Genomic DNA, 27966 nt, shown 5'->3' with positions numbered 1-27966 from the left:
ACACTAAATCTGTATCATAGATTACAAATGTACACCCAGTATACAAAACAACCTCACCTGTCAAAACACATGCTGACCCTGTAACATTAAATACAAATGAACAATGCTGTTGTCAATAAAATAAGGAGTTATGTACGGTGGTACTGTGCAATTGTTATTGCGATTTAATTAAACATTCATATTATAATACTTCAATATCCAAATTCTACATTCTTACCGTCGCACTTCAGAACTATTGCATTAGCAATATGTTAATGTATTCACACCACTCTAAACAAACTACATATGCAATTTTCTCCATCAGATACAAGATAGCGGAAAGATCCGCAAATATCTGTACAAGCAAGTTATTTAATATTCTCTAATATTGCATGATTTTTTAAATGACTAAAGAAGCAATTCCTTGAAATTTCGTTTTTATTACATAATAAAAATATTTACATTAATTTTCTCACACAATTCTAAGGGTTCTAAGTCAGATATTTGTGCAACATTCTAAAAAGCTCACAAGTTTCCTATGTGATTTTATCACAAACTCGTGCTGGACATGGTTGTCCGCAATCGTATTATTCCTAGTCCTATCATGCATTACTAATAGTTCATGGCACACTACGTCTTTCCTACAAAATGGGATAACAGAAGAACTAGCCCTCAAATGTTGTAGAATGATAGCAAACTTCTAGGCTTCCTTTTATCAAATGCGCTCAAAGAAACTCTTGAATGCTACTGTTTACATATCATATGAGCACCTGTAAAATGGTGAATGTTACAGTAAGAATAAATTCTGCACTAAAATACCCACGCTGTGGCACAATATCTGAATCAGACTAATGCTGGAGTTAAATATTTAAATACAATTGATGGATTTTTTTTCATTTTTCATGGGTGGTAAGGGAGTGAGGGTGGTAATGCAGTATGTAGAAGGGGCTAGGAGGTTCTTATGCAAATAATATTTTGTGATTTAAGTAGGTTTAATTTGATACTGAATTTCACATATTTATTTTCCTGAACTTTAGATCAAACCTTGCCTTTTAACACTATATTAATAAACAGCTGTGCTGTACGAGCTGTTTTTTTTTCTTTCTTCATATATTGTGTTTGCAAGTCGAGTTATACATACGAGACACAGCAGGTGACTATAAGAACATCTAACTCCAGGTTTGGCACATAAAAATAACATGCAAACAACCATGCTGTTATAGGACAGCCATTATGGAACTGTGCTATCAGCATCACACTCATATTGCAAACAGTTACTACTTGCCCTACTACTTTTGGAACACAATATTCAGTAAACTCAAATTTTGAAAATATCTGTGTAATGGATTACTAAATAAAAGTAGATGAGTTATGTAATTCCACAAAACATTCATGCACACTAGCTTTACAAATTCAAACACTAATCAGATTTAAACGTATCCATAACACTGCACTCGTAATTTAAAATACTAGTGAGATTTGGAATTGCATTACAGAATAGTGGCATTTCCAATAAATAAACAAAACTGTATCCATGCGTCTGGGTGACATATTTCAGAGCCTCAATGTTAAAAAACATCACAAGTTTGCGAATATCTAATGTGGCAGAAATTTCAAATTGCATTATCAAAAATACCATAAATCTATGCAGGGAAACGTAAAAATCATCTTGCACTTTAATTGGCTAATGGAATCTCACTCTCAGTTCTTATTTACAATTTACTGGAATACCGGACTCCACTGTACAGCTTTCATTAAAGTGCAATCCTCTATAATATTTGCACTCCAGTATTCTAATGACAAGGCATCTTGCACGGGTAACAGGTAAAGAACATTTGCTGCAAAGTCAGATTTTTTTGGGGGGTAGGACATGGTCAGGCAAGGGTGGTGTTCAAGCTGATTTATCAGCTAACTTTCCTTATATCTGAATTGAATATTAAAATGTCTCTTTAATGACCAAGTCTCTAGATTTTGCATTTAGACTGGAAATACATGATCTTTGTATGTAAGATTCTGGGGTGGAAAGCTTTCTTGCACTTGCAAAGTAAAGCTGACCAAAACGATCATCACCTTAGAGCACAACAAATTAAACTGTAAGGAACACTGTACAATGTTACATGGTTTGTTCAAACAGAACCGCATCTAAGAATGCCTTATGTAATGCCTTGGCTAGTCACAGTCCCTTTTATATTACTCAGTTCTACAGTTAACACATAGGTAAAACGTAGGCTAGGCATGGTAAATGCAGAAACTGGATGACTATACATTTGAATCTTCGGATGCATTGAATCGGCCAACCCTTCATTACAAATCTGACACCTATGCTGTCTAATGGAAGCTTGAAGTACTTGTTTGGTAGGGTGCAGCCAACATAGCATTCTGTGGTTCGCTTATAAAACCCTTTCATAATTTAATCAGTTTTGAAAATAAAACTAAAATGATCCAAGTAAAGTGTGCAAAGTTCTTATTGTTTAAGTAGCTGGTGCACTTGGTGTATTTTCAATGGTTTTCCCCTCGTATTCCGGAGGTGGCGTCAATGGCACTATAGTTTGGACCAAATCAGCCTTACTTGATAGTTTTAATCTAAAGTCCTTGAGATGGAGTTTGTCAGATTTAATTCTCCGGACTTTTAATGGTTTCACCTCCTTTTCGCTGCGGGAGTTCCGTTTGCTTCGTCGGTGCTCATTGCTAGATCCATCTTTTGGACTTATTGTGGTGGGTGTGTTTTCATCAAGTTCGTTCAGTGACTCGTAGGAAGGCAGAGACATGCTAATCCTTGCATTTCGTTCAAAGGCTGTCTCTTCATTTTCGGAAAATTCTGGGCCCATAACGTCTTCGTAGCTTGGAATTGCATATCGGAGAGTATTTTCATCTTCCTGGCTGCACAACAATATGGAAGATAGCAATTTACCCAAAATAAAATGTAATTTTTACATTCAACTTCAAAACAATCACACACAGTACATGTGTTCTCAAACACAAATTTGTGGTTTGAAAAACTCCAGTAAATGATTAAATCAATTAATACATTAGAATGTGTCCGTGGCAGAAGCACAAAGCTGTAATGTGCACTATTTTAACAGTGCAGTAAACATATAATTCAAACTTGTTTGCTCCTCTAGTAAAAAGTGGATTATAAAAGGCCAGGAACTTAAAGCAGCATTTTTGATACTCAAACTAATCTGCTAAAATTGAAATAGAGAACACATAGCCGCACTACTTTCAGGTGTTTTAAAGTGCTCATCAGAGTTTGCCGCACGTGGTCTGTCTGATTGTCCAGCCAGCCCCACATGCCAACCTTCCAACTCCCTGTGTCGCTGCCATTAATACAAAAGAACATCAATACTGTTGTTTTTCTGTCGGAAAGTTAACAAACTCGGTTGCAATTTAGCCAGCAAAAAGAAATAAAACTAAAGGAAGAAAAAAAACTGTTAAAAATACATGAATGAAACATGGCTGGATGTGTTTTACAATTGCAACAGGCCACGTGGTAATGACTGCTAGTATTTCAGCCACTATAATATTTCAGTGGGTTAAAGCTTCTGTGTAAGCAACCTTCAATTTTTAATCTTCGAGTCCTAACCAGGCTCTGTCAGCCTACAGAGGTCAATAAATGAGAACTACTGAATTGGGTAACAGTAACCTCTGTTTTCTTCAGGGGCTAGTCTGTGACATAGCAATGGCTACAAATCAACCTTAGCTTGGGTAAACTGGTCGCTTAGGGTCTGATTTAGAGTTTGGCAGATTGGTTACTCTGTCACAAAAGTAACAGATATCAGGTTCACCTTATTACACCTGCATTATATCCCATGGCAATTGTAACAAGGCAAACAGAATATCTATCAAATTCTAAATCAGGCCCCTAGTCGTTTTTATTTGCTATGAAGTAGGGAAATGTACAAACCTTTTTGGCTGAGCAGTCTTTCTGCTGTGCGTATGTACATTTGATGCGCAACAGGAAGGCTATCAGACTGGTGCAAAACCTCAGTTCCTCCCTTTTGATTGCAGTTCATGTTGCTGTTAAAGCACAGGACAAATATGTCCTTTATTTTAAATCATACACCGGGGCAATCTTGATCTTACAAGTATGTTCTTCTGCAGCTACACATGTTATTTCTGAGTTATGACATGTCTGTTCCTTGGCAGGAACAGTTACATGACAATGACATTGACATCCCTTTTCAGCTGTGAGTCTCAAGGTAGAAAGAAGTGGGTTCTGTGTCAAACACTCTCCAGACAATGAGCTGTCAGAGTTGGGGTGAATTGGGTCTCTAGATGCTGCTTCTTCAAGTAGGGCAACATTACAATGGGAGTAATGGTCTCTCTTACCAGACCCTAGCTTATCAAGCACTGGCAAAGCCAACAGGTCGGGTTTAAAGTGACAGCGCATCCAAACACAGGCATGTATAAACAATGTTTTCAAGCAATTGCCCATAAAAGTCCTATGTATTGGCTTTGCCACTGCTCATTAGTGGTTTTGGTGGAAGTGCTGCTGGCAGTGTGGTTTTGGTGGTGGTACTGGTATTCGTAGTGGTGATACCAGTAGTATGGTTGGTGATATTACTATAGCGATGCAGATGTTGGTAATGTGGTGGCAATGGTATTGTGATGATGTGTTAGTGATGGTGGTATTTACTGTAGTGGTGGTATTGATGTTGGTACTAGTGGTATTTAGAGCTAACACTCGTGGTATCTGCAGTGGTAGTATTGGTGTGAAACAGTGGTGCGACTGGTGTTATTTTTATTTTGATGCTGCTATTGGTAGCGAAGAAGGTGGTAATAATTAAGGTGCATATTGGTAGTGGAGCTTTTGATATTACTGATTCTGATAAAGTGCTCACATATTGTTGTGTACATCTTTTTGTGAATCACATCGAAAACGTGTGACCTGAATAAGGACATTAAAAGAGAAGAAAATTATTGTTTTTTTCAGTAAACAAGCATTGGCAATGCCAAAAGGCCTGGCTTATATGTTCCAATGCATGTAAAGAAAACGGACATTCACAAACGCTCTTTACATGACTTGTGTGAACAAATACTGTAAATTATGTGAAAGCCTGCCATACTGACTTTGCCAAAGCGCTGGAAAAACAGCAAATAAGGATTGCTTTCTGTACCGAATGAATATAGGACAGAGGTCTTCAAACTGGGGTGAGGGGGGACCTCATGTGATCCCGGGGGGGTGCGAGGCTCTGGCCAAAAGAAGCATTATACAGATAACAGGGCTTTGTTTTAAGCAGAAGCATGTTATTGCATTTTTTAAAAGTTAACAGTATCTAACTGTAATGTTTAAATAGGTCTAGACATATTTAAACATTGCCACCTTTATAAAATAATTGTGAAAAATTCTGAGGGGGGCCCAATGATTTTTATTTTTTGACTGGGGCGGGGGCGCGATATTGAAAGGTTTGGAGACCACTGATATAGGAGATACAGAATTAAATGAAACAAAGCTAGCTAATTGAGTATCCTTTTACTACTACTTCATGTAGTAATAAATACCTTTCTGAATGAGCCTCAACATATCTAAAATGGGTAAATTCACGGACTTTTACTAATAGGGAGCTGGATTTTCAAGCCACTCCACAGATACATGTATTAGTGTCTGAAGTAACACTCCCGTTGTGCTACTTAACTTAGTCCTTTGTGAATTGCCCCCCTACATGTTGAAGAACAAAAAAAGATGATTCCCGGAAAAGAATCAATATTTAATAAACAGAGAAAGAGACCAGCATGAGTGGAATCTTATTAAATCTCAAGTAGGAAATACAGGTGCTTTCTTGCATAAAGAGCAGCCCTAAATAGCAGCAGACATTGAAAGCTAAGCAAAAAACAAATTAACAAAGAAGTGTGAGAAAACCCCCCAAATCATTAGATTAGTTTGTTTTAACAGAGAAAGACTAGCTTGCATAGTATATTGTGTCTCAAAAAGGTAAACAGAAGGTGGGCATGGTAGCACAATGTAACTACTCAAGAAGGTTATCAACAAGAAAATAACAATTTAAAAACTAAACTAAAGTAAGAAATTATGCAAAAGGAACATACACTAGTAAGAATGTGTACCCATCAAAACCTCTGAATCCAGACAAATACAGTTTAGATAACTGTTTGCAAGTCCATTCCCTACAAGAGTTTACATTACTTTTGAAAATGCAACGTACCCATTTGTAAAGCATTAGTTACATCAGTGGGTTGTAAACAATGATCTATAGTACCACTTTAAACCTATGGTTCCATGAGTCTCCTGTATACAACATCAGCCCAGTAATAAAGCACAGAAGACAATCACCAATAGGAGTAGTATAGTATAGTGGTTCCCAGCATTTTGACTTATGTGGACCCCCGCTTTATCGTTACTGGAACCTGGGGACCCCTACTGAATAATTATTAGGCTCCAGGGACTCCCCACTGAGTCATTATTGGAAGCCGGGGAATCCCAGCCTAACCACTGTCGATAATTTGAACTGTAACACAATGCCCAAAAATACAGAAACAAGCATTCATCAAACACACACACACACACACACACACAAACGATAACACATTTTATTTTATTTGCAAACACATATAAATAAAACAAATAATTTTAATGGGAAGGTTGAAGATTTTCTATATTCAATTGAAACCACACATCATCCATACTATATTCTGTTTAATTCACCTGCACTGCTTTCACAAATCAATCTGATGATACGAATTTGATTTTTAGTCTCCAATATCAATTTCCTTGACATTTACAATACATTTGAAAATGCTCATTTGTATATTTAGCACTTTATATACGCTCTCTTATTATCTGTTAATAATATTTAATTATCTAAGCAATTGCAGACCCCATGAGGAGGCTTTGCGGCCCCCCGGGGTCCCGGGACCACATGTTGGAAACCACTGGTATACTATATGAAATATCAGATCAGAAATACTATGCGTCAAGCCTACTATCCCAACAGCATAACAGCCACTATGTGGTTAGGATGTACCAAGTTTATACTAAATCTTAAATGTTTATTGTTAGGGCGGGAATATACCCTGCATAGTAAATGGGAATGTACCCATGGCAGGGGTGTCAGTCTCTTGTGAATCTGGTATTCTGATCTTTTCCTTTGGCTCTGTGGAACATCACACTGATTGTGCATGTGTGAAGAGGCCTAGGACTGTTCTTGGTAATATAATGCCCAGAACCTGTTATATGACCTGAAGGGGCGCACCAGGTGGGGGCCCTTCCTAAGGTGCATCACAAAGTGGTGGCAGCATACTGCGTTTTGTAAATGTTCAGCCTGAGCAGACTTCTCTGTCAGAAAGAATACAAACCATGTAGCCCTCTTGTGAAAAGTTCCACTGTTATGAGAAACCCAGAGCCTTGCACTGTCCTTTCCTGTGTTTGTCAAGTATGTGTATATAGAGAGATATAGTGTGTGTCAGTATTAATTATGAGTATATGTACTGGTGTTATGCTGCGGTTCGTGAACAGAACCGCAACTCGTCCCCCCATCTCATATGCGTGCTGTGGAGATGCAGCGACCCGTGATTGCACTCAGAGTACCTTCATCGTACGCAGGCATCTCCTTCGACTCACCTGAAGACTGGGGATTCTTGTAGTAGACGACAGGAGCCGATTCTTAGCTTTGCAGGGTGACTGGTCAGGAGACATCCTCCTCCTTGGGGCCATAATCTTGTCCTCTGTAGTTCTTCATCCCAAAATTCCTCAGGAGGGGCTTTTGTTACTCCAATCCATCACAAAGGCACTACAATGCTTTCTCTGTTGCATTTTCCCTATCAATATGGGGGGTTACCATATATTTCCTGTCTTTGGGTACATAAGGCTCAGAACTGTATTTCTCTTTGCTCCTGACTGCTGGTATGTCTTGCCGATTCTTCAGTCCTGTTTATGATCCTGTCTGCTAGTAATTCTGATTCTGGTTTTCCATCCTGATCCTTCATATTCCCTCATGGACTTTTCTTGTCCACAATTCTCCGAGTCCTTTTTCAAGCCCTGGATTCCTCATCCGCTCCAGTCCTGTTGCGCCTATTGGGAGTTTCCGTTTACCATCAGTGGATATTTCCCTTAAGGTTTTTCCTCTTGGGGGCTCCTTCTGGAAGGCTCTGTCTGCTCAGGTGTTCCATTCTTAGCAGCACAGTGGCGACCAGAAAGGGTCGCCTCTACCTTGGGTAGACAAGAAGCTTCAAGATCTGGAACCGTGAACCTTCTCTTCGCATCAAAACCACGAAAAGAGATCTGTTCAATGAAGATCCTGACAACTTGGACCAGTGGGATTCATTCTGGATTCCCTATGGTTAGTAGGGCACAGTTTCAACAGACTGTGGAAGTGTATTGTGTGCATTCCTGCGGTCAGAGAGTGGAATACCAGACACTAGTGTGGGGTGAATGAGACAGGGCATTCCTTTGAAATTAAATGAGCACCTTGTTAGCACAGGGCTGCTGACTATTTCTTCTTGTGCACTTCCATTTGCTAGATGGCAGGGGTGAGGCTATGGTTTCTGTTGCTGAAGGTGAGGGCGTTTCTCTGTAGGGTCTAACCTTCTGTCTGTCCCTCACGACTACTTCAGGAAAGCTGAGGACAGCCATGTCCAGAGATATCCCCCTTTACTGTGTCCTTGTTTTGGAAACTTCTGCTTGAAACCAGCTCCACTGCTGCCTTCTATGAGAGTAATCACCTCGCTCAGAAGCAGGAACAGTCAGAAAATTGCATTTAAAAAGGAAGCAAACCACTTCTGGAACCTTGTGCAGTTAATTTGTGTTTCCCGTCTACCGGAATATGTGTACAGAAGTGGGACCCCTCTGCCTCCCACCCAGAAAGGAGTGTGACATTTATCATACATTTATAATTCATTACACTTAGAAATGCTTACTCACTTCTGATAGCTCTAGGCGGGCATTTTCCCTAAGTGGGTGTGTGTGTGTGTGTGTGTGTGTGTGTGTGTGTGTGTGTGTGGGGGGGCGGGGGGGGAATGGAAATGCCATTTTTTCCAAGAGGTCAGGTCACCATTACATCATATCCCAAGGCAGTTTGGAGGAATGCTGCTTTATTCAAGAGGTAGAAGACTAAAATAAGACTTGGGTCTCCGCTGGACCTTAATGGCAGTGCAGACAGAAACCAATAGGTGTGGAGGGATTTGGAAAAATACGGATGGACATTTGTCTCTCTTACATATACATTTTTAAAACATCTGCAGATGACTTAGAACAGTTTTCACAAAATCAGACCAAACTCATTTTAAAAATACGTGATGGCCTACAGTACTCCGGGTACCTCTAGATCATGGGTACTCACAAACTTTTTCTCGGGGGCCAAAATTGCAGTATGGTTTGCGGCCGAGGGCCGCACTGAAGTGACAGCGGGGGGCGGGGCTTAGAGGGGGCGGGGCTTAGAGGGGGAACAACCACCCCACCCCCTTTTTCAAAACAATGCCCCTACCCCAGTAACACACACAGCGCGCACACATACAGCGCCATCTGCTCTCACCCCTACCCCAGTAACACACACTGCACCATCTGCACACAGCGCCATCTGCTCTCACCCCTACCCCAGTAACACACACTGCGCCATCTGCACACAGCGCCATCTGCTCTCACCCCTACCCCAGTAACACACACTGCGCCATCTGCACACAGCGCCATCTGCTCCCACCCCTACCCCAGTAACACACACAGCGCCATCTGCTCTCACCCCTACCCCAGTAACACACACAGCGCCATCTGCTCTCACCCCTACCCCAGTAACACACACAGCGCGCACACACACAGCGCCATCTGCTCTCACCCCTACCCCAGTAACACACACAGCGCGCACACATACAGCGCCATCTGCTCTCACCCCTACCCCAGTAACACACACAGCGCGCACACACACAGCACCATCTGCTCTCACCCCTACCCCAGTAACACACACACACACAGCGCACACACACAGCGCAATCTGCTCTCACGCCTACCCCAGTAACACACACGACATTAAAAACAAATAAATAAATAACCAAAGAGCCTTACCTGACTCAAAGCACTGTAAAGATGCCACAAATGTGGAACAGCAGGCAGGCAGGCGGGCAGCAGACGTGGAGCCGGTGACAGGAAGCAGACGACCAAAGCCCCATAAAAGTTAGCTGCAAGCGCTGACTTTTATGGGGCTTTGGCTTCCAGGATCGTCAGGGCAACGCCATAAACAATGGCCGCCGTATGTAAACATAGAGGAGGGCCGCGGGAGCATGCTCCCGCGGCCCTCTTCTATGTTTACATACTGCTGCCATTATGATGTGGCGTTTGGTGTGCGTCTCGCGGGCCGCCAAGCTAGGTCCGTGGGGCCGCTGGCGGCCCGCGGGCCGTACTTTGAGTACCGTTGCTCTAGATTGAATCCCAACTACTGCCTGACAAAAGCATTCATCAACTGCATAAAGCAGAGTAAACTTAACAGTGTGAGTCACTAAAGTGTCCACTGAGGTAGAACATGCCACACAACACTTGCAAGTAGGACAGCACATGTATGGTGGCAAATACTACAGAAGAGCTGACCTGCACAATTTCTATGTACGCCAATAGGCATTATGGAGCCTGTTGAGTCAGAGTGGAAACCACCAAGAATTAGATCAACATTTTGCAGCTGATTTTCAGTAGTTAATTAGTAGCCACAAGACTAACCATACTGTGGGAAATGGGTCTCCGGCAGGTGGTTACGAAAAGGGTTAAAAAAATGGGATGAAATCTCCAGTATCAAGTTTTAAGTCAAACACGGGGTAGGTTGCCTATTCCAACAAAAGTAGTATCTTGGGGGACAAGGGCTAAGAATCTATTCATTTTATGTCATATTAAATTTAGCAAACATTAGCAACACAAGTAGGTCTCGCCTATGAGAGAGATATTTGCTATGCCAATGTCTTTTAGTCATGTTGCAGAGCAGCGCTGCTGCAAGTTAGGGAAGAAAGTTGCTGAGATACTGCTAGTGCTAGCTGCGTCACAGAGCTTTTTCTGATGAGAGAGGGCAAACAACAAGTGGAGGTTGGGTGGGATGGGCCCAGCAAATGTGGACGGTGCGAGCAACAGAGAAAATAACGATAGGACAAGCAGCAACAACGTGGCAAGCATATCAAAAGGGGCCCAGCATTTTGCAACTTCACCTTTATAGAGAAAACTGGGCTCTTTCTCCAAGCATAGAGAATTTCCTCATATCTCACCCTCTACCTTTATATCAGTCGGAAAAGGTGAATGTGGTGTAGAGTGCTTCAAGTGCCCTCCTGCTGATACAAAGCAAATTACGTAACAGATGTTGAATCAGCACATCGATGAGCGCCTTTATTCTGTTACCCAAGTTATGGAAGTAGGTTAACCAACCGCAGAAGAATGAAGGTTGAGTTTGCTGCAAAAACTCGAACTGACGACTTTCAGAGAACTGTTTTTTTAAGCGCAGCCTTCTCTCTTTAGTCGATGAAATAATGCACGCTTGGCGATGTACCAACATAGTGCCGGATGTACAATTGCTTTGGGACCGATCACACTGAAAAAGGAAATTTGAGCGAGCAAAGCTGAACCTCTGAGCTAAGCTCATTTTGACAATACTATCTATGATTTAAGCATGAGCACATTTACTTATGTCTGGAAATCGAAGCAGGCGGGAGGGGCAGGAGGTTACTGCCTCTTGTACTCACAATGATGCACCTGTATACTGGCAGTCTCTCATTGGCAGCCTCGTGGAAGGTGTCATATATGGCGCTTTTGTACATAATGAAAACGAACAATTAGTTCGAAATTCAGAACCAGACTCACCGCGGTTTATAGGGCTCTGGGGATTCCAACGTAACAAACCACGGAACTGCAGAGTTTGTTTAATAAAACAAATATACAGTTATCACAAAATCAGCCGCAGACTTACAAGAATTTCAGATGCTAAAGCCCTCATCATGGATGTGAACCCACACAATATATAACTAAAGAAAGAACATGATACTGTAAGGAAGAAAAGAAAAAATATTTTGACAAAAAAGTGTCAAACAGTTTTATAAAAGTATAAGGAACACATAGAAGGACAACAAACATCACAACAAAACATTGTTAAAGACAATATTCTTGGCTTAATGTGCTAACACACATTATAAGTACATTAACACCATACAGGGCAGGAAATAAAACCCAAAGTTTATTGGATGCACCCCTGCTTCGAATAGTCCTGTTTTTGTTTCTATGTCAAAATACAGATGGCTGGCAAGGTAGCCTTTGTCATAGGGTGTCTTTAATTTCTATGTCATAGAAAGTAAAGTCTAGAATGACAACTCCATTGCCACCCAACCCGGCTTAAATATAGGATCAAGAAGAAAATGGTTGGAACGTAAGAGAACCCTCATTATAGCAAACATTTAATTTCTATTAGAGTGGACGGAGACAGATACATTTGAACATAAGTGTTGGACTTGGCCCTTTCTACAGTCATCCCAAAGCTTTTTACCTTCATTCGCATGCTTTCTGAACCCACTTTTGTTGGCTTTTAAGACTCTGTTCAATTTACCACTGCTAATCAGGTGGTGTTCCTCTAGGAGTCTTGTTGCAAGACAAAAAGACTATAGAAGGCTGTGTGGTATTGAACAGTATAGGGTTGCATCGAGGTAAGGGGAGAGCTTCTTCAAGGATCCTAACCCTGATATGCACTAAGATAATTAAAAAATCATTGCAATTTATAAAGATGTCTAGCAGTTGGCAGCTCTCTGTGGTAGACCGTGGCCTTCCCAGTAGTATTCGTAGGGGTTTTCTTTTTGATAAATGTGTACATGCATGAAGAGGAATACAGAAGAATGAAGGGCTGGCTGGAATCTTTTGAACAACCTTTCCAGAATTTGATTGCAAAATTTCCAGAGGCAATTATAGTTATGACTGGGGATTTTAATGTTTGTCTTTTTTCTTGCCCAGGCGGACATACAAATGGAAGATGCTTAGGATTTTTACAATGTTTACCTCCCCCCTCATTCCTCCCCGGGTTCCACTAAATGGGAGCGAAAACCACTGAATCAATGGCTGATGAATAATGAGTTGATCTGTTTAAATTGCCATTTTCAAAATGATATTCCTGCAGCTGCAACATTTTGTCAGGGCCTATTGGGAGGACCGATTGATTATAGGTTTACGACTGCCTGGCACTTTGGTCTTTTCTTGGATTTCAAAGTGGCTAAGTATGATGGTAGTGACCACTGGGCCACTGTGGCAGTTCTTAGCCTCTGTGAGCCAAAGGCCGCAGAGAGGTTATTGCCATTAGAAGTAACTTACCCTGAGGCTCACAACCTATCTAGATCCTGCCCATCTTCAGCTTCTAGCTGTGGACAAACTAACAGAAAACCCTTCAATTCTATCAGCGTGTTAATAAAATTGTGCGGTTTAATTTAATAATGTCTAACATGTTGGGCTGTAAAGCTATACAAATAATTAAGAGTAAATCAGGGATAACCGGTCATATTGAGGGGTAGGGCTGGTTTGATTTGACTTGCCAGAAGATAAATTGTGAGTGAGATGAGCATCTAAGAAAGCAGAGGGATGCCCAGGTAAAGCTGTATCTCAGAGCTTGTCAAACCTAAGTCCCAATATAAGCTGTTGATTAAAAAGAAAAAACCTCCTCCTATTATAGTAAGTGGGGCGAGAGGCAGGAAATAATCCTATCAGGGGATCAACAAAAGTTTTGGGCAAAAATTAATGAATCCAGTGACCAAAATTTGGGGACCCTGGTATTTATGATTCCTGAAGATACATGGGCAATGTACCTGGTGGATTTATACGACAACCATTCCTCTCCAGATTGGCCCCAAGGTATCATCCACATAAAGCTTCCTCCTGCTTGGTTCTCAGTAAAAGAGGTAAGGGCAATCATTGACATAATAAAGCTTTCAAGGGCCGCCAGCCCTGATAATATTCTGGTGGTAATGATTAAATAGAATAGTGATTAGTAGGCAATGGCACACTCTCTTGGAAAGGATCAACTGGGAAACCCATTAAAAAAAAATCCTAACTGGACCTTTCTTGCCACCTAAATTGAATTTGAAAAGTAAAACAGTTTACATAAGCAGGACGATTCAAAGCGCCTTGGCCACCATGAGCAATAGCGCGAAGGAGAGGCACAAAAGGAAAAAAAAGTTCACTTGCAGACAAACTTATCAGCAAACGTGCAATTATCCATGTAACAGGGTCGATGGCAAAGGCGTAACAAAACTTCCCCAAGGAGAGACAAACGTAAAGCATTTACCAATGATAACAAAGGATTTTTGAAAGGCAAGCCCACGAACCAGTGATATTGATGGTGCTTGCAGTGGGTGTGGTTAAAAGCTCGCAGATAGATTACAAGAGGCCACAGCACTTGCACGCTCGACCTGAAAAGGGAATGGCTCAGATCCTTCACACTATAGCCTGATTGGCCTTTAGGATATTTCGGTTAAGGTGTTTTCTAAAATCATTTTATTCAAGTTGGAGGACTAGGCCTTAGAACCTAAGATCATACCAACTGAGCATGGGTGCTTTTGGGAAGGTCATTGGACCACAGATCATTGCTTCGCTTCAAGGGCTATCGTTGAGAAGACAATGGAAGTGAATCAAAGGCCTTGTGGCTGTTTTGTTGATTTCCGGACAGCCTTTCATTCGGTGGACAGGGATATCGTATGGAGGAAGCTTGCAGCCTGTGCTTCCTGTAGTCCTCCTAAGTGTGTTGCAAATTCTATATTCCGATAATCTGGCCAAGTTGGAGCTAGATAAATCAGGCCAGTTATCCCAGAAAATTCCTATTAAGAACGGCCTTCAATAGGGGTGTGTTTTGGCCCCACTACTTTTCAGTTTATTTCTGGCCGACCTCGCCACTGTCATATCCCAAACACAGTCCTTTTCTCCCAGAATTCAGAGTCAGCGTAATGACTACCTGCTTTATGCAAACAACCTGGTACTGCTGGACTGCACCCCAATTGTTTTGCGGAGGAAGTTAGACTCCCTTGAAATATATAGTAAGCAGAACCAGTTGAAAATCAATTTAGAGAAGACTAAGGTGTTAGTCTTCGGTAAGAGAGTTAATAACTTCTGCTGGTATCCATATGCCCACGAGGTGGAAGTAGTAATATTTAGCTTTGACGTTTAGGAGGAACTGAAAATGGGACACTCACTAGGGCAGTATTTTTTATTTGAGTTCATTCGGTCTAGAGATCTAGGCCATTTTGAGTAACAAAGATAACAATCATACATGATAAAATAGTATTTGTTAAAAAAAAAAAAAAAAAAAAAAAAAAAAAAAGATAACAATAAAAAAACAGTAATAATCAGGACAGAATAACAATAAGATCAACAGGACTAAGTACTTGATTATAGATAAAAAGTACAATAAATAAGACATGGCTAAAATATTAAGAATAAAAAAGATAAAAGATAAAATATAAAATTCTGACTGACAAACCAATGTGTGCAATTGTTTTCCCATAAGACCTGGCCCTCGTAAAAAAAAAAAAATAACAGTTGAGACTCCTTCTGTCGACTAATGACAGGATGGCTCACATGCCCTTTGAAACAATAAGCCTACGCCGGATGTACCAGGCCTCCGCTAAAAATTTGGTAACTGTAATAGCTACCACGGAGGATGAGTCGTATGTACAGATTCTAGTGGCGTTTGCTCTATCATGTAATGACATATTTTTGCAGAGGGGAATGATCCACCTCCCTCTGGGACTTTTATACAGAGGGCAGAAAAATAGTATATGCTCTATTGTTTCTTTACAATTTTGGCAAGAGATACATCTATCATTTGAAGCGATGTTAGATGACCAGTGAGCCGTAAAACCATTAATAGGCAGTGTACCATATCTTAGTTGGAGATATAAAGCACGGGCGTACGGAGGCATGGGAAGGTTCAAGAAGTTCTCAGGCCAGGGCTCGTGCTTGAATTGGAGGAATTCCATTGTTAGCCTGCCCGCCCCTTTTTGGTGCAAGGAGTCTTCGTTAACTTTCTCCCAATATCTTTTTGTGACAAGTTTCTTTGCATTATCGGGGATTTGATCCGGATAGTTCCAGTAGGAAGGAAAACCTATTTTGACCCAGGCAGATTTCATTTCCTTCAGCCATGGGATTTTCTCCAGTGCCTGGGGGGTGGCTATGAGCTCTCTTATAGCCAGCCTATATGGTTCGAGTTCAACAGATTTCCATAAGCGGATCCAATAGGAGAGAGGCCTTAGGGCTGCTGTGGTTTTGATACTGTTTAGACCTAGGTCTAGCCTTAGAGGGGTCATTGGTGAGCCCATACCTAGCCGGGCAATCTGTCTAAGGAAATGGTTTTCCTTGGTTTGCAGAGTATCAAGGTTTTTGTGGGACCCCCAAAGTTCCGCTCCATAGAGGGCCGCTGCTCTGATTTGGACATTGTAGATCTCTGCAAGTATGTTCAAGGGGCGACTCGGAGCCTTTCTCGATCTACGGACAAGGGCCCCACCTCTCTGGCTTATAATGAGAGCCCCTTTGTCAATGGCTGCCATACATTTGCCTGTGGTCGATAGTCTGAAACCCAAGTAGTCGAACTCTTCTACTTTCTCCAGTGGAATAGAGTTCATTTCTATGCTAACGCGCGAGCGTTTCTTGGAGGTACTATACATCATGAGTTTTGTTTTCTTAATGTTTACATCCAGACCATAGTCGCTACAAAAAACACAGAATTGGTTGATCAGGTTTTGGATTCCCATTGGCGATTTAGATATCAAAATTGTGTCATCTGCATATAGCAGACACAGGATTTTTTTCCCAACCAATTTAGGTGAATCATTTATACAGTTCTCTAAGTAGTGGATGCAATTATTGATATATAGCAAAAAAAGAGTGGGTGCCAGAACACATCCCTGTCTAACTCCTTTTTTAATAGCTACGGGGTCAGTCAACTCACCCCCCTGGTCACATCTAATTTGAGCGAAAGTATTTTCATGCAGTTGAGCAATGAGTTTCAGGAGACCAGATGGCACTCCCATGTTTGATAATGTTGACCACAGCAGGTTCCGGGGGATCAAATCAAATGCGACTCTGAGATCTATGAAGACCACATAGAGATTACCCCTCCCCAGGTCAACATTCTTCCATTTTATTGACATGAATCTTAGGGCTTGGTCAACTGTACTCACTGCAGGTCTAAAGCCTGCGTGTAGGTCAGAAAGAGCTTCGGACTCCATAATCCATTCCTCAAGATGGAGCAAAAGATGCTTTGCATAGATTTTTTGGGCGTTATCAAGGAGACTAATCGGGCGATAATTGGCAGGGATGTTCGGATTTCCTTTTTTAAAAATGGGTACTATTTCGGCCCCTTTCCAAGTGGGAGGAGCGGGGGCCCCTGCTGCAATAGCATTGCAGATAAGGTTGAGATATGGTGCCCATATATCTGGTCTTGATTTGTATAGATCGCCTGGGATCTTGTCTGGGCCAGGGGCTTTTCCCCATTTCAATGAGTCTATTGCTGCTCTTGTTTCGGATAGAGAGAATGTGATCGGGGTAGTCTCATGGTTTATTGGGGCATCAGGGGCCCACAAAGATGCTTCAGAAGGCCCTTCATATAGTTGCCCAAAGTGCTCTACCCATGATGCTGAGAGGATTGATGAGCCAGGTGCGGCAGGGGAGTTGCTACAGTCATCAGTTATTAGTTTCCAGAACCTAGATGTGTCATTAGATTTAGCAGTCTCCAAAATAATAACCCATCTGGCCTCTTCCCAACTTCTGCGTGCCTTAGAACATTCCTTCTTATAAACTTTTCTGGCTGTTCTTAACAGCCCAACATGGCCATCTTCTATTGCTTCCAGGAGAGACAGTTGTGCTTCTCTGCAACAGTTGTCAAACCAAGGAGCGCAGTGCTTTTTGTTAGATTTATTGAGAAACTTTTTTGTGAAAAGATGCTTTAAAGATTGGAACAAGTCAGTGTGGGCTGCTAAGACTCTGTCACCCTCCCTGTTCTCATTTAGGCAGATCATACACTCCATCTGGTTGGCAAGCAGGTTGTAAATGGATGCCAGGTGTTTAGGGGAAGAATTAACAGATTCCCATTTTAGGTTGCGTCTGTTATTTGTTAGAGCCAGCTGGGAGGCATGGCTCTTGGAGTAGGGCACAGTAAACGAAGGAAAAAGTCCTCTGGTTGATAAAATCAACGGGTCATGATCACTCTCAATTTGCTTTTGAACCCTCATATCAAACATGTGGCTCCACAGTCGGATGTCAAGAAGTATATAATCAATACGACTGCTGAGCCCTCCGCGCCTAAAGGTAGCTTGTAGATTTACATCCGAGCGTGAGCGAACGTTGCAGGCTCGGAGGCCATGGGCTAGTGTGATGTCGGCCAGTAAGCGCGCGGATTTATTCAGCCTTGGTCTTTTGTTGGAGACTAGCTGAGGGATGCCCCAATGGGCATCCTCTTCTTTACATATTCCTTGGACTAGAGGATTAGGTTCAAAAGTGACATTAAAATCCCCTCCAATCAAAACAAAGAAGGAAGGATTGTTTTTAAGAAAACTGTCCAAAATGGACAGGACATCAGAATCGGTGTGGGAGCTCACATTCCTGTTATAGATAATAATTAAAAGTAACGGTCTCTCTTCAGAAATCATTATTAATAGGACTGGCAAGTCAGGGCAACCCGTATCTATTTCTTCTTTCTTGCACCTAAGAGAAGTGTTGATCCACACAAGCAGCCCTCCCGATGGTCTCCCAGAAGAGGACTTGCGTGCTGGAATCCAATAGCTTTTAAAGCCTAGTCTATATTTGGGTTCTAATGCCCACGTTTCTTGGAAGAGGCAGATCAGGTGATCATCAATAAGACTGCCCCATCCTGGACTTTGTAATTTGCTTTCCAACCCTGCTATGTTCCAGCTGAGTACCTTATCGAGATCCTCTGTTTTTATGGACCCTGCCTTATTCTGAGGATATTTCCTACAGGGGGAGGAACTGCTAGGAACCATACTAATTCCCTCGGGTATATTAGGACCAGTGGCTTTCTCGCTTTCTCGCTATGTACCATGTGAACCTCGCTGGATGTGGCCCCAGCTATATATGAATTAGGTAGGTTGGACATGCGGGTGGACACCAGAATGTATGGAACAATTGACAGGGACGGAATACATTCCTCGCTGACTTGGCTCGTGGTGCTTATGGGTGATCCCTGGTTAACAGGATCTGCCAAGGTCAAAGGGGCACCAGAGTTAGAGATGCTGAGGGCAGTAGGGTGAATGTCCTCAGCATCACCATTGCTCGGAGCCACTTCCGAAAGGTCGTCTCCTAGTCAGTCTGTTTCAGAAAGAGATGACGAAGGGCAACTGGGGCCAAATAGAGGGATAGACTGTGTGTGGATAGCCGGGGAAGCCCCGTATAACGTTGGCGGTTGTCTACTCTAGGGCAGTATTAAGCAGAGGTTTTTGTTTCAAGCTAGCTGCTTGTTAAGATTTAATTGAAAATTTGGAGGGTTGCCCTTCGCTCCTTTTCTTATGAAGGGAAAATACTCTCCCCTTCCCCGGTTTTTATGGCACGGAGGTCTTCTCCCTTGACCCCTCCTGTGAGTGGGATCAACTAGAAGAGCGGTTCTTAGAAGGCGCTTGTTGCGTCCACCAGGGACCATGGTCCACGGCATAAGGAGGGAACTGAAACTTATCTCCTGGAATTTGTTGGCATTTTCCCAGGCCATAAGATTTTGTAATTGAATCTCAGAGGATGGTGAAGAGACATAAGTCTCCAAACTGCCTTGGAGGAGATCCACGCTAATGAAAGAAGGTGGGCAAGGGAAGTAAGTAATATATTAAGAGATATTAAGTTCCTACATTCAGAGTGTGTTACGATTGCGTCCTAGTCCCCTTTCCAGGTAAACAGATGGTAAAAGAGTTGGTTGCAAAGGTGGCAGGGACGCTCGACCTGGCCTACTTGAGTGAGAATTAGATCTTAAGGCTAAGGGTGGGATGTAATCCAATCTATTCATCCTGCCTCATCGGACCATAAACCAGGATAACAGTGGCATTTCCCCCGCCCCATTAACGTAAAATGTCATTTGCTGCATATCCTTATGAACTGTGCTTTTATCTTCCTAAACAGATTACTTTTTTTAAGACCATTGTTTTTAAATATAGAACAGTGTGAAGGTTAGAGGCAGTGGAACTGCTGTCAGAAATGTGTTATTTTGATGTGGCAAAACGAAACTAAGTTTTATTGGTGGGTTGGTTGGGTGTTAAGCCATTTAAAATTTTAACTGTTTTAATGCTTGTTTGGAATGCTTTATGGAAAAGTGCCTTAATAAACGTGTTTTCTACTCACCTACCACTGCTAATCAGAGCTTGAGTGCTTGTGCTCACTCCTGAAAACATGGTAGAATTGTCTTACACCCAGTTGGCACATTTAATTTACTTGCAAGACCCTGTCAAAGTGGTACTACATGTACACATGGCCTGTAATTTCAATGGTGCTAGCGTGCCTGAGGCACACATTGCACCACCCCACTGAAGTAGCCTTTTATGCATGTCTCAGGCCTGCAATTGAGTCTGTGAATGCTTTTTTAAACTGCCATTTCGACCTGGCAAGACAATCCTCTTGCCAGGCCCAAAGCCAACTTTTTAACAGAAGTAACACACACCTAGGATAGGTCCTACATGGTCCAGAGGGCAGGGTGCAGTGTATTTAGAAGGTTGGACATATTCTTTTAAGTTTTGTATGTCATTATAGTGAAATACTCCTCAATTTTCTCACTACTGTTAGGCCTACCTCTCCTGTGGGATAACATTAGGTTTCCTTATACATTTATTACATGGTAAATTCCAATTGAGCTCAGATAGGAATGTCCAGTTTAGTGCCTAAAGAACTGCAATGTAAAGCTCTCTTTAAAAGTAAAGTCGGATTGTAAGTCACAATTCTAAAAATGCAATTAAAAAAAGTTAGCATTTTCTTGTCCCAGCCATTTGATGTCTGCTGCTGGTTTCCGGGGTCACAAGACTAGCTGTAGCTGGCAGTTAGCCTTTGTGTATTGTTCTCCGACAGTGAGACAAAGGGGAATAGTAGCTGGCAGGATTGGCCATCTCAGATTTGATGAGCAGATGAACTGTCACCTACAATACTTGCACATCACAAAGTCTCTTCCAGCACACCCACAAAGGGTTCTGACACTAGTCCTTTTTGACCCCAGACAAGCTGGGGTCATGGCAGGGAGGCAAGAAATTCCAAACACCTCTGAAAGGGCAACCTGCTGAAGCTTCTACTTCAAAGTGGGCACAGGTATAAACAGTTGACCCTCAGACCAAACTCTTCAGTACACTCCTGGACATATGAACACTACAGAAGGAAAACTGCAGTGCTGGACTGCCACTTTGTTGCCCTGCTACTCCGTTTGCTGAGGAGAAAGATTGGACCTCCACCCTTCATATTACGCTGAAATGACTCCAATGGTCAGCTGACTGACCGCATCGTCTGAGCTACAGGGGGCATATCAAGTTCCAGAGGCTCCCTGCAGCTGTCCAGTAGACCTGCTGCCTGGAACTGCCTGATCCCTGCTGGCCTCTGCTGTAATGAGTTCCTGATCCCCAAGAACTGCCACTCAGATCCTGGACCCTTGGTGTGGCGTCACATAAGCCCTCTTATCAAGAAAAGGAAGAATCTTTACATTTTCGGATCTTCACGAATGGGGCAGTTTGCATCAAGATCTTTCTGCCTACCAATGCGAAGCCCTGGTGAACCAAACTCTACAGCCACTGCCAGCGACCCAACATTTGCACTTCGCGCTACACCATCATTAGTGTGCGGTGACCGCTAACGCAAAGTACCAGCAACAACCATGCACAACACTCTCCCTGATCCTCGCAGCCTCTTCCAAGGTCAGCGGAACTCTCCCCACTGGATTTTAAAGGTCCTTGTATCGGGCTCGCACTCCATCGTGGTCGGCCTGAACTCACGACTTTCATCCATTCTCGCAAGACCAGATACCTGCGAGTAGCGCTTTGTGCTTTTAGGTCCTTTATTTATTTTAAATCTTCAAAATTGCATACCTTCAGTTCTATTGATTGGATTTTTGTTGTTTTGGAGTCTAATAATTTACTAAATTTTACTCTAAGTTTCTAAATTGGCATGGTATTTTTCTTGTGTTGTATTTTCATTTTATTATTGTCTGAAGTGCTGCATAAATACTTTATACACTGTCTCTAAGTTAAGCCTAACTGCTATTGTGCCAAGCTACCAAAGGGTTAGCCATAGGTTAATTTGGTGTTGTTTGTGGTTTCACCGTAACAGAAACTGTGGTTGCAGAACCATTAAAAAGGTGACTATTTTGGAGTCTTGTGGTAGAATTTGCAGACACTACAAAAATGTTCAATTAAATCACTGCAAGATAAATCGAAAGGTAAACAGATGAAAGGAGAACATCTATGTCCAGCTGATTTGTAAGCAAATGGTATCCTTACTCCAACAAAAAAAGTTATCAACACTCCACTGCAAGAGTCTCTGAGGATGAGGAACATGTTTTATATGCTCAAATTGTGACCAAAACAAATTCAGAAAACTGAAGCATAATTGTGGGTGCAGACTCCGATTACCATTTAATTAAGGCCACAAGGACATCTTCATTGAAAAGGAGCATCAGTATACTCATTTACAAGGAATTCTACCTTTATACTGGATTTTAGTCCTTGTTGGCACAGCAGGAAAAATATGTGAAATATTTGTTTCAAAATAATGAATACACTACAACAACCGACGTGTAACAGAAATCAGTCAACTCTGAAAACATCTTTGTAGGAAGTTGGCTCTGTATGTGCTATTTCAAAGTAAGGAATAGCATGCACAGAGTCCAAGGGTTCCCCTTAGAGGTAAGATAGTGGCAAAAAGAGATAATACTAATGCTCTATTTTGTGGTAGTGTGGTCGAGCAGTAGGCTTATCCAAGGAGTAGTGTTAAGCATTTGTTGTACATACACAGACAATAAATGAGGTACACACACTCAGAGACAAATCCAGCCAATAAGTTTTTATATAGAAAAATATCTTTCCTTAGTTTATTTTAAGAACCACAGGTTCAAATTCTACATGTAATATCTCATTCGAAAGGAATTGCAGGTAAGTACTTTAGGAACTTCAAATCATAAAAATTGCATGTATACTTTTCAAGTTATTCACAAATAGCTGTTTTAAAAGTGGACACAGTGCAATTTTCACAGTTCCTAGGGGAGGTAAGTATTTGTTAGGTTAACCAGGTAAGTAAGACACTTACAGGGCTTAGTTCTTGGTCCAAGGTAGCCCACCGTTGGGGGTTCAGAGCAACCCCAAAGTCACCACACCAGCAGCTCAGGGCCGGTCAGGTGCAGAGTTCAAAGTGGTGCCCAAAACACATAGGCTAGAATGGAGAGAAGGGGGTGCCCCGGTTCCGGTCTGCTTGCAGGTAAGTACCCGCGTCTTCGGAGGGCAGACCAGGGGGGTTTTGTAGGGCACCGGGGGGGACACAAGCCCACACAGAGATTTCACCCTCAGCAGCGCGGGGGCGGCCGGGTGCAGTGTAGAAACAAGCGTCGGGTTTGTAATGGAAGTCAATGGGAGATCTAGGGATCTCTTCAGCGCTGCAGGCAGGCAAGGGGGGGGTTCCTCGGGGAAACCTCCACTTGGTCAAGGGAGAGGGACTCCTGGGGGTCACTCCTCCAGTGAAAGTCCGGTCCTTCGGGTCCTGGGGGCTGCGGGTGCAGGGTCTCTCCCAGGTGTCGGGACTTAGGATTCAAAGAGTCGCGGTCAGGGGAAGCCTCGGGATTCCCTCTGCAGGCGGCGCTGTGGGGGCTCAGGGGGGACAGGTTTTTGTACTCACAGTCTTAGAGTAGTCCTGGGGTCCCTCCTGAGGTGTTGGATCGCCACCAGCCGAGTCGGGGTCGCCGGGTGCAGTGTTGCAAGTCTCACGCTTCTTGCGGGGAGCTTGCAGGGTTCTTTAAAGCTGCTGGAAACAAAGTTGCAGCTTTTCTTGGAGCAGGTCCGCTGTCCTCGGGAGTTTCTTGTCTTTTCGAAGCAGGGGCAGTCCTCAGAGGATGTCGAGGTCGCTGGTCCCTTTGGAAGGCGTCGCTGGAGCAGGATCTTTGGAAGGCAGGAGACAGGCCGGTGAGTTTCTGGAGCCAAGGCAGTTGTCGTCTTCTGGTCTTCCTCTGCAGGGGTTTTCAGCTAGGCAGTCCTTCTTCTTGTAGTTGCAGGAATCTGATTTTCTAGGGTTCAGGGTAGCCCTTAAATACTAAATTTAAGGGCGTGGTTAGGTCTGGGGGGTTAGTAGCCAATGGCTACTAGCCCTGAGGGTGGGTACACCCTCTTTGTGCCTCCTCCCAAGGGGAGGGGGTCACAATCCTAACCCTATTGGGGGAATCCTCCATCTCAAGATGGAGGATTTCTAAAAGTTAGAGTCACTTCAGCTCAGGACACCTTAGGGGCTGTCCTGACTGGCCAGTGACTCCTCCTTGTTGCTTTCTTTGTTCCCTCCAGCCTTGCCGCCAAAAGTGGGGGCCGTGGCCGGAGGGGGCGGGCAACTCCACTAAGCTGGAGTGCCCTGCTGGGCTGTGACAAAGGGGTGAGCCTTTGAGGCTCACCGCCAGGTGTCACAGCTCCTGCCTGGGGGAGGTGTTAGCATCTCCACCCAGTGCAGGCTTTGTTACTGGCCTCAGAGTGACAAAGGCACTCTCCCCATGGGGCCAGCAACATGTCTCTGGTGTGGCAGGCTGCTGGAACTAGTCAGCCTACACAGACAGTCGGTTAAGTTTCAGGGGGCACCTCTAAGGTGCCCTCTGTGGTGTATTTTACAATAAAATGTACACTGGCATCAGTGTGCATTCATTGTGCTGAGAAGTTTGATACCAAACTTCCCAGTTTTCAGTGTAGCCATTATGGTGCTGTGGAGTTCGTGTTTGACAAACTCCCAGACCATATACTCTTATGGCTACCCTGCACTTACAATGTCTAAGGTTTTGTTTAGACACTGTAGGGGTACCATGCTCATGCACTGGTACCCTCACCTATGGTATAGTGCACCCTGCCTTAGGGCTGTAAGGCCTGCTAGAGGGGTGTCTTACCTATACTGCATAGGCAGTGAGAGGCTGGCATGGCACCCTGAGGGGAGTGCCATGTCGACTTACTCGTTTTGTCCTCACTAGCACACACAAGCTGGCAAGCAGTGTGTCTGTGCTGAGTGAGAGGTCTCCAGGGTGGCATAAGACATGCTGCAGCCCTTAGAGACCTTCCTTGGCATCAGGGCCCTTGGTACTAGAAGTACCAGTTACAAGGGACTTATCTGGATGCCAGGGTCTGCCAATTGTGGATACAAAAGTACAGGTTAGGGAAAGAACACTGGTGCTGGGGCCTGGTTAGCAGGCCTCAGCACACTTTCAATTGTAAACATAGCATCAGCAAAGGCAAAAAGTCAGGGGGCAACCATGCCAAGGAGGCATTTCCTTACAATCTTTTATTATGGAAATGTTGAAAATTGTAAGTCAGGACTCAGAGGTGAGGATCTTATTTCTTTTTATTTTTGAATTCTGAAGCAACAAATACAGTACCAAAACCAACTATGTTTCTAAGGAATCTTCTGAAAATATAACAGGAAATCACCAACAGGACTGACATAGCCAGCAGCTCCCCGTAACACATTATATTCTGGCCCTCTGAATCGGTTTCCATGTCTTTGTGTGCTGATGGCAAGAAAGTATTGCTGCTTTGTGCCTACGTCATGACATAGTTGTACTCTACATTTCACGGTAGGTTTGCCCAGATAAGCAAGCAGCAGTGTGGGAACGGAGTCCCAAGTACTTTTGTCCGACACGCACGATCGTCCTGCAGGTGAGGTATCTACTGCGATTAACAAATGATGTGGATGAATGGAATGTACATGTGTGTGTGTAATCCCAGTGAAGGCAGGGGTGTGGAATTTATTAAAATATCTACTTGTCCATTGGACATGTTGCTTCTCAAATCTACTTGTCCTGTAAAAAGATCTACTTGTCCCTTTGGTGCCATGTAGTGTGGCGACAAATTATGGCAGCAATCTCATTATGTAAGTGCTCTGATAATAGCCTCTCTGATTATGCCAGGGCTACTACCATAGTAGGGCTTGAATACTTGCAGTTCATTTTGTTTTTATTAAACTTCTATTTCTCTCTCTTTCGGCCGGCTTTACTGTGAGTGATCGCATTCTGCTCTTCCACAAGGAGCATATTGCCACACAAAGTAGTTTTGTTCAGTGTCAGGAACTACAGTGGCAATCAGTGACGTAACGAAACTGGAGGGTGCCCCTTTGTAAAGAACATGGAGGAGCCCCCTCTCCAGACTCACTCAGGGCAGGTGCTGGGCTGAAGGGGCCCCCTGGAGGGGGGCTGTGGGGCCTTTGCTATGCCGCTGGTGGCAACACGTGCTTTTAGAGTTCAAAAACTTTTTTTTGGGGGGGGGGGGGGGGGTTTGCCAGTGTTTGTTACAATGTTGAGGGCCTGTTAGCTCCCACAACAATAAAGTGTTACAAAAGCCATGTCAAAACAAGACACACATTGATGAAACTAAAAGACTTATAAAAATATGTCAGATCAGTTGGCTTTGTCAGTGTTTGTTTATTTTCATGCTTCCCATAATCGTGTTGAAAATGGTTACACTGATTTTCCATTAGAAATATTTTTGGGAAATACTAGCATGCATCAACACATTTTACTAAATGACACTTAATTTGCATATAATCAGAGAGCATTCTGGGAGCATTATACTTAGCCTCATAGCCTAAACTTTTCAAACATGTGTATACACGTTTTTTCTTTTTTGTACTGGAACCAACGTCAGTAGTGAAGTGTGACCTTAAAACATTTATTTACAGCACTCCCCCTAATAATGAAGGCTTTCAAATAATGAACCATAAATACAAGTTCGAACAGCTTTATCTTTTGGAAACACATTACCTCAACTGCAGAGAGTTCCACTCTCTGTAAACAGGCAGCCAAAGGGTTTGTGCTGCAGGGGGTTGGGCCTACTTGTCCCAAGGACAAAGTAAACATAAAAACTTGTTGCCCTTGACCCCAAACAAGATGTCCCGGGCGTCTGGCGATAGGAATTCCACATCCCTGGAAGGGATACTCAACCAATAAGTATGTGCCGTTTTACTTATTCATGTTGGTTGCAGGAGCGATGTTGTAATAAAGTAACTTTCATGCCGTAGTAGTTGAAAGTGAGCGGATTTATTGAAGTACGTAGTGAGAAACAGTTCAGACATCCACCTCAAGGTCTTCTAGATTCTCTTTTTTGATAGAAGTATTGTCCTTCACTTTACATGAGCCAACCTTGTCTTCATTATCACCACCTTGTTGAGCATGATTTCCAGTATCCTGTAAAATTTTGCCTCTACACAAGACAACTCTGTTGAGATTCCACACATGACGATCTTCAGTTCTTAGTGAAAACCTTGATGACTTTCATTGGTTTTGACAGTTTGTTACCGCACACCTGCAAACCAGGATGTTTTATCATAACCAAATCACCTACATTTACTTTAGTCAAATTAACAGAATGTTTTTGACCAAAATGTATCTTCCTATTTCTTATTCTCTCATCCTCCACAGTTTGGTTTCATCACTTGATTTATTACCCCCTACAAATGTATTTACCCATGAAGGTTTTAACACGGTATTAGGATGTCTTCCATGAAACAGTACAAAAGGGGACATTCCAGTGGTTGTATGAGGAGTGAACCTGTACACCCCAATTCTTTTTTTAAACTTCTACTCACCAACTTTTGCCATTGTTTTTAGCTAAAGCAATGGTCTCTTCCAACACCCAATTAAACCTTTCTACCATTCCATTGGATTCAGGATGATATAGAGCGCACTTTTTGTACATAATTCCACAATCATGAAGAAAATCCTCCATTTCCTTAGAAAGTAGTTGCACTCCATTATCTGTTAGTATTGTTTCAGGAGTACCTTCCCTTACAAAGAGATCTTTAAAAAAAATGATCACATGATGTGTTTCAATGCCTCTAGAGAAGCATATTTCAGG

General features: G+C 42.8%; 1 protein-coding gene across 2 annotated transcripts in view; it reads right to left on the bottom strand.

Moving 5' to 3' along the window:
* Positions 1-399: 399 nt before the first annotated feature.
* The window catches only part of TMEM51 (transmembrane protein 51), a 204520-nt gene continuing 176953 nt past the window's right edge, over positions 400-27966 (bottom strand). For both annotated transcript variants that reach the window (XM_069240772.1, XM_069240773.1), the window contains exon 3: positions 400-2859. In XM_069240772.1, coding sequence (XP_069096873.1) covers positions 2451-2859 — 409 coding nt within the window. In that variant the 3' untranslated portion in view covers positions 400-2450. The remainder of the gene's footprint in view (positions 2860-27966) is intronic.

The sequence above is a fragment of the Pleurodeles waltl genome, chromosome 6 (assembly GCF_031143425.1).
Source record: "Pleurodeles waltl isolate 20211129_DDA chromosome 6, aPleWal1.hap1.20221129, whole genome shotgun sequence".
Classification (NCBI taxonomy): Eukaryota; Metazoa; Chordata; class Amphibia; order Caudata; family Salamandridae; genus Pleurodeles; species Pleurodeles waltl.
This window is presented reverse-complemented; position numbering and strand designations above follow the sequence as displayed.